Source organism: Chionomys nivalis, chromosome 9 (genome assembly GCF_950005125.1).
Source record: "Chionomys nivalis chromosome 9, mChiNiv1.1, whole genome shotgun sequence".
Lineage (NCBI taxonomy): Eukaryota > Metazoa > Chordata > Mammalia > Rodentia > Cricetidae > Chionomys > Chionomys nivalis.
In genome coordinates this window covers 44,343,949-44,357,699 of record NC_080094.1, presented here as the reverse complement: position 1 = coordinate 44,357,699, position 13,751 = coordinate 44,343,949, and the positions used below count along the sequence as shown (strand labels likewise).

At 48.8% G+C, this 13,751-nt stretch overlaps 1 protein-coding gene across 1 annotated transcript; it reads right to left on the bottom strand.

Annotated features, from left to right (window-relative positions):
- Window positions 1-966: 966 nt before the first annotated feature.
- Ddrgk1 (DDRGK domain containing 1) lies at window positions 967-12,088 on the bottom strand. Its single transcript, XM_057780847.1, has 9 exons — window positions 11,923-12,088; window positions 10,661-10,867; window positions 9,443-9,555; window positions 9,172-9,273; window positions 5,855-5,977; window positions 5,468-5,506; window positions 3,043-3,099; window positions 2,575-2,623; window positions 967-2,241 (listed from the first exon to the last, which is right to left on the bottom strand). The coding sequence occupies exons 1-9, from the start codon at window positions 12,011-12,013 to the stop codon at window positions 2,075-2,077; spliced, it is 948 nt and encodes a 315-aa protein (XP_057636830.1). The 5' UTR covers window positions 12,014-12,088; the 3' UTR covers window positions 967-2,074.
- Window positions 12,089-13,751: the final 1,663 nt, after the last annotated feature.

Below are 13,751 nucleotides of genomic sequence, written 5' to 3'. Positions count from 1 at the left end.
AGATCTGGGTGATAGTGGTGGCGCACGCCTTTAATCCCAGTACTGGGCAGAGGCAGGCGGATCTCTGTGAGTTAAAGGCCTAATTTACAGAGTGAGTTCCAGCACAGAGAGACCCTGTCTCAAAACAAAACAAAAAAGGACTTGGTGTATGGTCCTGAGAATGGCCTAGCAATGCCAGAGCTGCATCTCGCAACCTAGAGACAGATGCGGAAGGATGTGTTAGGTAGAGGTAGGGTACTTGAGCTGCTGTCTTAACTGAGAAGCCTCTACTGCTGGAGGTTTGGGTTTTTTTGCTATCTGTGTGTGTGTAAGTGAACGTGATTCTGCCGCGGAGCCTGTGTGGTGGTCAGAGGACAACTTTCTGGAGCAGGTCTCCATTGCCACTTGCTGAGGCAGGATCCCTCCTGTGTCTGCTGTTACGCTGCATATTCCGGGCTAGCAGTCCATCAGTTTCTGGGCTCTGCTACCATCTCCCTACAGGAATCCTGAGATTACACACGCATGGTAACATATCTAGCTTTATATGTGATGTCAGAGATTGAACCTGAGTCAACATGCTTGCGTGGATAGTGCTTTTACCTGATGGGACTTGCTGTCCTTGGCCGTGTCCTGCTGATGGACTCTGATGATATCAAAATTCTGTCTTAACTGGCCTTGGGGGAAGTCTAGGGGGAAAGTATTAAGAACCCCACAGGTTATTCTAATGTATAACTAAGAATGGTAACCACTGATAAGCTGACTCCACTGTCAACTAAGTCTCTCCTACCCTACCTCTTACCATGGTCATCTGTATTTCTTCCTCTCCTACTAAGACTTAGGTATACTTCACCTTACCAACAATGCACCCGCCCCCCCCCTTGTTTTTTTTAACTAAAAATGCCTACTGTCTCAAAAAGCAAGCAAAGAAGGCTGTACATGGTGGTGTAATTTAATTCTAGTACCTTCAATTCTAGTACCTAGGAAGCAGAATCAGGCAGATTTCTGTGAGTTCAAGGCCAGCTTGGTCTATACAGTGGCTCTAAGTCAGCTAGTGAGATCTTGTACAGACAGACAGACAGACACACACACACACACACTCACTCATCAAAGTACCAAACAAGAGGCCAGAGAAGAGATGGCTCAAAAATTAGGAGCACCAGCTACTCTTCCAGAGTATTCAGCATCTACATGGCAGCTCACAACTCTTTCTAACTCCAGTGCCAAGGGATCTGATGCCCTCTTCTGGATTCTGCAGGCATGTACACGGTGCACACAAACCACACAGGCAAAAACACCCATACACATAAGATAAAATAATTTAAAAATGTGTCTTATTCTCAGTATAGTATGACAGCCCACAGGAACCAGAGCAAACGACCCTGCAAGAGACACACATCTCATCCCACACCCACTTCTGAGCATATGTTCCTCATCCTCCTGCGGGTGGAATCACCCACGCCACTCAGAACTTTTTTGGTTGAGGATTCAGGGCTGAGTCCATGTGCTGTGCGGTCAGAACAATGACACCCAGTCCAAACGGGCTTTCTTCCTCTCCCTGCCTCAGAAGCAGCTGACAAGTCCTTCTTCCAGAGACCTCCCTTTCAGAAGCTACAGAGTGAGACCTAGCTCTCCAGGTTCTCTATCCCTGGCATTTCTCAGTAACTTTTCTCCCCAGGGCTCCTGGCTCTACATGGAACTCCTGGGTCTGTAAATAAGACGGTGAGACTTCACCAACTGGAGGAGATATGGCCTCAGAGACTCTCCTATCTGCACTTTTCTCTGCCCCAGAAGGGAACTCATTGAGGGAGCTGGGCTTGCAGGGCACAAACGAATACAATAAATATGTGATAGTTTGTTTTTAATGAAATGGGACTCCTGCCACCTCATAAGGGACCCTCTCACCCTAAGATACAGCATATTTCATCTGCTTCTCTGATATCCCAGACCAGGCCTTCCACACCAAGCCACAGAAGTTCAGTAGCACTCAGAGGCCTCTAACTCACAACTTTCTGGTCATATTCCATCCCTGCTCCAAGACGGCAGGAAGGATGGTGATGCATGGAGGCCACAGGATACATTCAAGTCAAGGCTGGAGTCAGACTGAAGCCTGGGCAGGAAGGTCCTGGCCCCAGGAGATGAGGGAGTTGCTGGCCTGGGCAAGCTCAGTGATGGACACCCGGCCCCGCTGTCTGATGAAATTGGCCACGGCAGCCAGTTCCTCTGGGGTTATGTAGATGAACTTGCCCCGGTCGTCAATCACACCTGTGGGGACATGCACGTTGTAGGATTGAAGCCCTCCTGGGCTTTCCCTACCTAGACTGAAAATGCCCGTTTATCCTTTATAACTGATTTAGAGCTTTTCGGTTTTCCTGTCAGCCTGGCCCTTCCTGGTATATCAAACCCCACCTAGATGAGTCAGGGTGAGGCTTCTATGTCTTCCTTGTAACCAAGTCCAATTCTTCAGTGTCCCTCATTGCATAACCCTCCCACCTTGGAGAGGCCAAGCCACCTTTGGAACAAGTCCCAGTAGCCTTCTGTGGTCACACACTCCCCTAGGCCAGGGCTGTATATATACAGGCCGACTCACTCTCTCACCTGTTAGAGTTCCCTCGGAGAGTAGGTCTTGGATGCGGTTTATGGTGTCCTATGAGGGAAACAAGTCTCAGAGCTTGTCTTGTGTTCCCATGCCCACAGACCCATTACCCCTCTACCACTACAGACAGCTTGTCCCCTGGCTGTGACCACGCTTCCCTTCGGAGGGAACTCTCAAGTGGAGGGGCTCTGATCCTAGGATCTGCCAGCTTGTAAGAGGTAACTGGATTTGGGCTGCTTTGGTCACAGGGAAGGCTAAAGTATGACATTTGAATTTCCTTTTTCTTTCCTGTTCTTTTCATCTCTGTAGAAATGTAGGATTCCTGGAATGCCAAGAAATTCCTATACCCTGTTCCCTCTTGGCTGGAGTCAGCCTGGGGGCATCACAGTTTACCATGCTCAGGCCAGCCACACTTGCCACACAGACCCTCTAGCTGCGTTCCACGTTCCAACCCACGCTCCAGGGCTTACCTGAGTCCTCAGACCCATCTGGAAAGCCAGGTCTTCCAAAAGCACAACCTTGGATTGCTACAGGTAAAATGAGGAAGAGGGAGAGAGGCTGAGACCACTTAGCCAGCTCTGAGCCAGTGAGATGCTCCCTCTTTAAAAACAAGGTTAATGTCAGGCAGTGGTGGCGCATGCCTTTAATCCCAGCACTAGGGAGGCAGAAGCAGGTGATCTCTGTGATCAGCCTGGTCTACAGAGTGAGTTCCAGGACAGGCTCCAAAACTACAGAGAAGTTTTCTCTCGAAAAATCAAACAAACAGGGCTAGAGAGATGGCTCAGCAGTTTAGGGCATTGCCTGCTCTCCCAAAGGTCCTGAGTTCAATTCCCGGCAACCACATGGTGGCTCACAACCATCTGTAATGAGGTCTGGTGCCCTCTTCTGACCTGAAGGCATACATGCAGATAGAATATTGTATACATAATAAATAAATTAAAAAAAATCAAACAAACAAAACAAAATAACAAGAAACCAACCAAACAAACAAACCAAGGTCGATGGCACCTAAGAAACGCACCCACAGCTGTCGCCTGGCTTCTACATGCATGCACACACCATTTGTTTGTTTGTTTGTTTTCAAGGGTTTTTTTTTTTTTTTTTTTTTTTGAGACAGGGTTTCTCTATGTAGCCCTGACTGTCTGGGCTTGCTTTGTAGACAGTTTGGCCTCAAACTCAAGAGATCTACCAACCTTTCTTTGCCTCACAGTTCTGGGATTAAAGGTGTGTATCACCACCACCTGGTTTACACACCATTTTTTTAAACGGACATTTTAAAATTATTTAGAGAGAGAGCGAGAAGGAGCGGTTAGAGGACATTCTCAGAAGTGGTTCTCTCCATTCACCATGTGACTCCCTGGGCTGACCCAGATCTTCATGTTTGACAGCACGCACCTTTACCTGCTGAGCCATCTTGCCAGCCCAAATGTTGGTCTTTTTGTTTTTAAGCTTTTAAAAATAAAAAATGGTGGGGCTGGAGTGAAATCGAGCTGTGTACAGAAACCCTCCTCCAGCTCTGAAATTGTGTCTAAAGGGAAAGGTCCCTTGGAGTGAGGAAGAAGCTGGAAGAAATGGATTTCAGAAGTCCTCTTCCTTCCTTTAAGATGGTAGCTCCAAGGGAATAAACCAGCACAGGCTGAACAAATTCCTAAGCTCCAGGAGTTTGTAGAACGTCAAGATGATGAGGGCACACGCCTTTAATCCCAGCACTCAGGAGACAGAGACAGGCCGATCTCTGAGTTCAAGGCCAGTCTGGTCTACAGAGTGAGTTCCAGGACAGCAAGAACTACTTGGAGAAAACAAAACAAAACAGGAATCTCCAGGGAGCCACCAAAGTAAGAGCCAGACCTACCTGGACACTTTCTTCTGGCCTCTGCAGAAAAGAGGGTAACCTGCAGCTGACCGCTAACCCACCTGGGAGGCCTCGTGAGGAAACACGGTTTCCCGCGTGTAGTCAGGGACAGGAAGTTCTCGCAACAACGGCGGCACAGTGTGAAAAATTTTGCTCAGGGCAGTGTGCCAGGGTGCAGTGTGGGCTTCATTAGGGAAATGCTCACAACCTAAGGGAAAAGGACCTTCTGGAAGAAGCTATCGCTTCTCCTTTCTAGGGATCCTGGGCCCTAGACATGTGCCCAGCCCCTCACTGCTGCTGGGAGGCATCTAAACTCTGCTCTCTTTTAGGAGAGGTGGGGGAGGATTATGCAAGCCCCAGCTACTTGGCAGCCCCTGATACCACCCCCACCATCGCCCCCGCTCCCTCTGCACTTCTTCCCTCAGCTGCCTCTGCACCTCTGAGCTGCACTTAAAAACCTCTCCCCTTCTCGCATCCTTTGTGGGAGAGAAGTTGCTTAGCAGCAAAGCAGATCAGGATGTGCTTATGCAACCCAGAGCAGCATCAGGGCAGCCCGTGAGGTGGCGATGGATGGAGGGACACTGCTGGCTGCCCTAGGTTACAATGGAAACACCATCCTACTTCTTCTTGAAGGCCCAAGTTCCCAGGCAGGACCACAGAGCACAGGACATTTGTTCCAATTCAGTGGCACCTCAGTGTCAGAAACTGACAAAAAACACATGTGAATTGACTTCAAAATACGATGACTCATTGAGCGTGGGGTCTGAAGAGCAGAGGAACTGTCAAACCAAGAATTAGGACGCTATCAGAGGCTTGAGCCTCCCACACAGACCACTGTCCCTTCTCTACCTTCTGGGTCTGAAGGGAAGGGACTTTCCTGGCCAAGAAACAGTAGCTCAAGCCTTCTGGACCCCATGCCCATTCCAGTCCAGGACTGAATGGGACAGCCCTTACTTGGTCCTGACAATGTACACAAAATAGCACAGATACTTACGCACACTCACATGGCAGGAGAAGATACCAGAGTTCTCTGAGCCTCTTACCTTAATGTAATTGATGAATTCTGTCAGGAAGCTGTGAGACTAGAGAGCAAAGAAACCAGTGAGTACTAGCCCTGGCTGGAGGCACAGAGTTGTGTGCCTGGCCCTAGCTAGCTACACTCCTGGCTCACCCGCATGCTGCTTGCTTGCAGGCTGTCTTGTGTTCCCACCCCACCACCTGATTTCCTGATGGGAAGCGCCTTCCAGACTAAGGGACGACAGGACAACACTCCCTGTGGAGACCAAGGCTACAGTCACAGGGGTCTACACTTACAGGCATCCAACCTGCTTCTTGGCACACAGCCAGAAGGATCTAAGGTGGCGTGAGTGGCCTTGGACCCAACACACACTATCGCTGCGGCACAGGTTTCCCAGGGGTGATGGGCCCACCTGCTCCTCGGTCATGGTTTCGCTGACACCTTCCTCCTCTACCACGAAGGCCTCCTTCAGTTTCAGGTACTCCTCATGCTCCCGCCGGGCCTGCTCCTCCCGAGCCTTCCTCTCTTCCTCCTCCTGCGGATGCAGAGAAAGAAGAGGCAGGTATTTGGGGCAGCTGCCCACTCACATCTGCTCTTGTCCCTGCTGTCTCTGCAGGACACAAGCACGAATCACCAGAAATGGTGCTTCTCCAGGTGCTTCTCTCGCCCCTTGGTCTCAAGCTAAACAACAGGCGGAGGCTCTCTCCTCGCCATCACCCTGGCAATGCTGCTTAGACCTTCCCCTGCCCCCATGCTCAGGAGATGCGTAGGAAGAAAATTCTTGAAAATGTCACAACTTTCCCTGGTCACGTCCAGACACAAACAACCAGTAGATTCTACTTCCTCCTACCCATGCACGCAGCCAGCCCGCTACAGTCTGGCTTCTGAACTACCTGTGTAGACAGCCTCACCTGAAGAACCATCCTGACCGCCTTGATGTGTGTGGGAAGGCCCACCTACCAGGAGCAGCCCAGACAAAACGGGCATGTCAGAGGAGATCACCTTGCCTCTTATTCAGTCAGTCACTTTGCTGCCCTCCCTCTTGCCCACAGAGGCCAAAAGTGGACATCAGACCCTCTTGAGCTGGGGATACTGGTGTTGGTGTGCCGCCTGATGAGGGTGCTGGGATCCAAACTCTGGTCCTCTGACAAAGCAGTGAGCACTCTTACCCAGTGACCCATCACTCTAGATCCAGCTCTCTACTTTCTAAACGCAGCAGAACAGTGACTGACTTTCAACAAGTATGTGAAGACGGGAAAAAACAGTAAAACAATCAGTAATAGCTAAACAGCGGAGCACTTCCCTGGAAGGCACAGGCACTGTTCAATATTCAGTACTGGGAAACAAAACCAAACCTAACCCCATTCTAATCACAAGACAGACACCGGTCACTCCAGCATTCTGAAGGCAGAGGTAAGCAGAGTACAAGTTGGGGACACCCTGTTGAGGGTTGAGGCCTGTCTTTACATAGTAAGACCCTGTCACGAAAATAATAATAATTAATTAATTAAGCCGGGCGGTGGTGGTGCACGCCTTTAATCCCAGGCAGAGGTAGGCGGATCTCTGTGAGTTCGAGGCCAGCCTGGTCTACAAGAGCTAGTTCCAGGACAGGAACCAAAAGCTACAGAAGAACCCTGTCTCGAAAAATAAAAAAAATTTAAAAAAAAAATAATTAATTAATTAAAAAAAAAGTCAGGCTGGAGAGATGGCTCAACAGTTAACAGCACTGGCTGTTCTTTCAGAGGACTCAGGTTTGGTTGTTAGCACTCATAGGGCGGCCCTTATTTTTTTAATCTAAAAAGAAAATAAAATGAAATAAAAACCAGTCAATCCAAACCAAGGTATAATCTACAACTACCTTCCCAGTACTCTTCAAATCTACCAAGAGAATAAACAAGGAAAACCTGACAATTGAATCCCACAGAGGCCTAAGCAGAAATGACAAGTAAATGAAACATGGTACGTTAGGTATGATCCTGCAAAAGAAAAGTACTTGGGCTGGAGAGATGGCTCAGTGGTTAGGAGCAGTGGCTGCTCTTCCAGAGGACCTGGGTTTGATTCCCAGCACCTACACAGTGGCTCACAACAGTCTGTAACTACAGGTCAAGAGGAATCTGGTACCCTCTTCTGGCCCCCAAGCATATGTACAGGCAAAACACCCATATAAAATAACTGGCAAAAAGAAAAAAAAATACTAGGGCTGGGATGAATGCAGCTCAGTTGGTGGGGTCTTTGCCCAGCAAGCATGAAGCCCTGGGTTTAATTCCCATCTAAACAAGGCATAATGGTGCAACCTCTCCTCTCAGGGCTTGGGAAGGAGAAACAGAAGGAAAGAATATCCTTGGCTCCACAGCAAGTTCAAGGCCAGCCTTGTCTCAAAAACCAAAAAGAAGAAAAAAAAATCTGAAAAAGTGTGACTCTTAATCTAAGGGTGTATTACTATTGCTTTGAGAAATGTACCATATATACAGCTGCTGAGGAACCCAAAACAGGAAGTCGGAACCCCGAAGATATATTAGGCATGATCACTTCCTCTGCTCATGCCTCCCACTGCCATGCCTCCATGGTTCCTGCAGACACGGAGCTCTGGAACAAGGCCTGCCAGAGGCCCTCTTGTTTATGTACCCTACATGTTTGCACTTTCCCCTTTCCTAGAAACCTGAATCTGGAATAATCTGGCAGACAAGGAGCCACGAACCACCTTTCTGTGGTGGCTCCAGTTCTCCAGGATCACTTCTATGCCAGGCCCTGGATGGATTCACCCATCTCTTCAGACTGTGGAGAACCTCGAGGTCCTTGGGACCTAGAACTGCCCTATTTCTCCACCTCCTTTTCTCCTCAGTGCTTTCTCTGTCCAGATGCTCTGACCATGTTCAATGTTCTGCAAATGTTCTGTCCTTCGCAGCTCATGGTCACAGCATCCCCGTTTGCTCAGCAGTTAAGAGCATTGGTCATTCTTCCAAAGGACCTGGGTCCCAATCCCAGAACCCACATAGTAGCTCACAGTCATTTCTAACTGCAATTACGATGTCTTCTGTCCTCCATGGGCACCAGGCACAGAGTGACAGGGTGCACAGACATGCAGGCAAACACCCATATAATTTGTTTTGTTTTGTTTTTCTGACACAGGGTCTCTTTATATAGCTCTGGCTGTCCTGAATTTCAGATATCTGCCTGCCTCTGACTCCCGAGTGCTGGGTATGCACCCACCATGTATGGCTTTTTATTTTTTAAACCCCATACAAATAAAATTAAAAAAAAAAAAAAAAAAAAAAAGAGCCAGGCATAACGGCACATACCTTTAGTCCTAGCACTCAGGAGTCAGAGGCAGGTGGATCTCTGAGTATAAAGTCAGCCTGGTCTACAGAGTGAGTTCTAGGACAGCTAGGGCTACATAGAGAAATACTATCTTGAATACAACAACAACAACCCTCAGTTCAAACCCATGGTGCTTCCACAGGTGATATTTTAAGGCCAGGGGAAAGAATAAACAAGGGCAGGCCCCTGCACTGGATCCACGGACCATCTTCTGTTTTGTAGACAGGAGGTAGCTAGTTAGCCCAAGATGACCCGCCTCAGCTTCTCAATTGCTGGGATTAGAGATACGAGCCACCACCACACCCAATACGGTACCGTGGCCTGTCTTGTAGGATAGAGACATTTGGGAGCTATCCAGGAGCAAGGCTAGGCTATAATAGGTCAGACGACAGTGTCTGGAGTCAATCTCACCTTCTGCTCTTCCTGCAGGCGAAGCCGCTCCTCTTCCTTCTTCCATTCGGCTTCTCGTTGGGATTCTAGGCGTTTTCGTTCCTCACGTTCAGCCTCCTCTGCCTGGAGAGAGGTTTCTTTATATACATCTCCTCTTCCTCTGCCAAGTCCTGTGCCAGGACATAGGCTAAGACTGCAGGAGACAAAGCCAGGCAGACAGCAAATACCAGCCTAGCATCAAAGGGACCCCAAAGACAGTCCCTCGGGAGCCGTGCCCCATCCTCTTGCTTGCCTCACGCTGGGCTTTTCGAGCCTGTTTTTCCTCTAGCTTCCGTAGTTTCTTGGCTCCAATTTTCCCTGTTGGGATAGCTTCTGCTGGCTTCTCAATGCCTTCTTCTTCCTGGGCTGGGTATGGTCAGACGAAAACAATTGAAGTCCTAGGCAGAACTCCTTCCCCCTCCCCCGTTCACCTTCCTTAAGGGATGGGTGGATGGGGGTGGAGTGGGGTTTCCACCCCCTCTGCCTTTCAGAAGCATCTACCATAAATGTGCATGCACACCTGAGTGTGGGTGTGAGAACATACACGTATGTACTTGACGGATTTGAAGGCCACGGGGACAAATGAGACTTTAGATACTGCACAGATGCAAGATGTCAACCCCTGAACATTTGTGGCTCACAGGTGTCTGTACCTACAGAAGTCTCTGTGCCAAACCTCCAGGGAAGAATGACCTTGAGCATAAATCTATTCCAACCGCAAATTCAACCAGGATTCTCCCTTTACCTTAACAGAGACAGACTGAAAAAATAATCCCAGCCTGAGGACCACTCCAGGGCCAGCTGAAAATGAATGATATGTAGATGTCTGAGCCTTAGAGTATATGACTGAACTCTGAGACAGGAAGGCTGGCGACGAGAGGCCTCTTCCCTGCTGCATGTATTGCTTTTGAGACAGCTATATTACCTAGATCCGCCTGAAACTTGCCATGCTCCTGCCTCTGTCTTCTGATGTAGGAATTATAATCATATAATTCACTATCGCGTTCTTTTTAAGCCAAAAGGGCTAATAATCCCAAGGCAAATGTTAAACCAAGGGAAAAGTCCCAAACTTGCCTAAATTCTGAGTAAGGTCTAGCAATCTCTTCTTCACCCTGAAGTCAGACTTCAAGTACCAGAGAAGAGACATTCTTTCCCTTCATACTGAGGACTTCGTGAGACTCCAAGTAGCTGACATATGGAGGTGCATGTCACCAGGAATGTCTTTATCCTCAAGCACTTATTCTAGGGTTACAGGTAACCCCACTGAACCAAGATGAAGGGAGAGGGGGATTGCCTGATGGGGTACGGATTGGGCTAACAAATGTTGACTTTAAGGACCAAAGTCCAGGCCCAAGACTCTGGCCCCACCACTAAATGTCCTTCCTATACTGTGGCTTCATACTCCTTGCCCTTACCTACTCTGGGTAACCCCCAGAATCCAGCCCCCTCCCCCCAGGCTGGGCCCTCTCACCTGGAATAACAGCTTCATCCTCATGCTCATCCACCTCTGCCCAGGCCACTCGCTGGGCTCGACGCTGGGCCTGGAGCCGGCTGCCCAAGTCCCTCCGCCGCCGTGGCCGGCCTCCAGTTCTCTGCTCTTCAGACTCCCGCGGCCCAGGCTGGGCTACCTGGCCTGCTGCAGCCCGCTCTTCCTCATTGTGCAGTGGTTCACCACCAGCTTCGGGGAGGGAGGAACCATGACACTGTCAGGCAGCCCATCCTCTTGATAGTGGAGGGACAGCACTGTGCGAGTCTCAGCCTCCCCTGCTCAACCTCCTTCCAGACTATAGCTGCCCACAGCCCAGTGTTCCAACTTCGGTCAGTCAAGCCTTTATTATTCATGCCTTGGTCTGATGCTGCAAGCTTATTCATTTCCTACCTGCTTTAATGCCTTCATCTCTCCCAGCACTTGGGAGGCAGAGGCAGGCGGATCTCTGTGAGTTCGAGACCAGCTTGGTCTACAAGAGCTAGTTCCAGGACAGGCTCCAAAACCACAGAGAAACCCTGTCTCGAAAAACCAAAAAAAAAAAAAAAGCCTTCATCTCCTTTCAACTCCCTCCCCTCCGCTTCGCGGGAGACCCACTAGAACGCTCTCACCCTGAGCTTTACATCTCGCACTTGATGTCCGCTGTAAGATGGCATTTACTTCTTAACACTATGCTATAATTTTAGAGAGTGCTCCAACCAGACAGCACATTTCACCGTCAGGGGCTGAATCTCCTCCCTGGAAGATTTGCTGGCTATCACCTTTACCTCAGTGACATTCAGAAACTCCTAAGCATACAAGAAGTGTTAGTAAGGAGGACTGCTTCGTGTCAGGCCAATGATACTGCCTTCTGGGCCTGGTGAAGGGGAGGCCGAGCAGCAAGGGTGACCCTCTTTGATGGGGAAGGAGATGCCTTCAGAATTTCCTGAGGCTGCCTCGCCCTCCAATTGCCAGTAAGCGGAACACACAGGGCAGGATTAGAAAACCTGCAGCCTCTCCTATTGGATTGGTGCAGAGCAGAACCGCAGGCTTGGTTCCCAGGTTGCATTTCCAACCCTAGGCTCTGTACTAGTCCAGAGTGCATCCACACGCGCGTGCGCAGAGCTGTCCCAGGTCCGCGCACGAGCTCCTCGTAAGCACGGCAAGACACGTCAGTGCATGCGCACGAGTCGCGACGCCACGGCCTACCAAAGCCCAGGAACCTGAGAAACGGACTCCTCCAGCTCTGGGACGGCGGCACCTCCTACCTGCTGCCGCCCGACCCCGGCTGCGAGTCAGAAAGAGGATAAGACCGATGAGCAAAACCGCCGCCGCCAGGTACACCCACGGCCCCACCATGACGACAGACAGCCTCGCCGTGAAGCCCGCGCGCCCGCGGTACCCGGATTGCCAGGCCCCGCCCACTACCGTACGCTCTGCCCAGCCGCACGCTGTGCTCCGCCCCCGCCCAGGGGTAACGGGACCTCAGTTAACCGAGACCTGGTTGCCGCCTGTGCCTGTCACCCCAGCGTTCGGGAAGTGGAGACCCGAAAACCAGCATTTCCGTATGCAGCTAAGAGCATTGGCTGCACTTCCAGAGGGCTCGGGTTCGGATCGCAGCACCCACATGGTGGCTCACAACCTTCTGTGATTTTAGTTACAGAGGATCCGATGTCCTCTTCAGACTTCTCTAACCCCAGGCACGCACGTTGTACACAATCATACATGCACGCCAAACACTCATACACATAAAACAAATCTTAAAAAAAGAAAGAAACAAAAGAAAAGAGCGGGGTGGGTAAGTGGGGATTGATAAACTGGGGTTGGACGTTGTAGTAGATCAGAGCATGCACGGTTTGATTTTGAGCACTGAGAAAAGGCAACATGTGTATTAATATTTTACTAATAACTTAGGCATCTATTGCGTTATTTTCTGTAAATTTTGAGTATTTAGAAATTTATTTTTCAATGTTGATAAACCTAGGGGCTTCCAGCTAAAATTAAATTTTAAGAAAGTAAAAATGGTCGGGCAGTGGTGGTGACGCATGCCTTTAATCCCAGCACTCAGGAGGCAGAGGCAGGCGGATCTCTGTGAGTTTGAGGCCAGCCTGGTCTACAAGAGTTAGTTCCAGGACAGGTTCCAAAAGCTACAGAGAAACCCTGTCTTGAAAAACCAAATAAATAAATAAAATTTTTTAAAATGGCAGAATGTATGTAATAAAAATAGATATTGATAAAAGTTAGTTTGTGGGTATTAAAATTATAAATATATGTTCATAAATATTCTGTGGGTATTAAGGGTTCATAATAATTTCCTAGTTCTTTTGTAAGTTTGAAAAACAAGTATTTTGGCACATATTTTTATATTTCTATCTATAACCACTGAACAAATACTTAGATTTTCTAAATACTTATTTAAAGTAATAGCGTGACCTGATATGTCAGGCCAATTATCTGCTCATTGCTGATACAAAGTTACTATTTGAAGATCAAACAATGCTGAAGTTGCAGGCAGAGGTATCTATCAGTTAGAGAACCCCACCTGGTTCCAGCTTCATTGTGTATGTGGTCTGTCCTTTCTTCATTCCTTCACCACCCTTGCCAGAATCTTTGGACTCAAACTCCCTGGGATGTAGTATCTAGGGATCGTTGAATTAACTGACAATACTATATGATATCTATCAGTGCTTGCATCTAAATTCGTGACAAGCTCCTCCAAGCCAGAGGCTGGAGCTGAGGCATCCAATAAGTCACCTTTGCTTTTAAAACCTCCTCTACTTCTCCACCTTCCTGAGGATTTATAAAGTTAAGCGTCACATAGAAGAGCCGTGTACTTAACCCAGCCTTTCCCAGTCAGCTCCAATCCTAAAATCAAACAAACAAAAAACACCATGGGAGGGCGATGAAGGGGAAACTATGACCTGTCTCCAAAGCCACTGAGCTGTGAAGCATAATATTAAGGTCACAAAGCAAAGCTTTTTGGAGAACATAGCAGTGGCTATCCTGTGAGGACAGTTGTAGAGTTTAAAAAAATCAGTAGTGAAAAAAAAAATCAGTAGTGGACTGGGCATGTGGTTTAGAGGTACAGGGTTTCTGA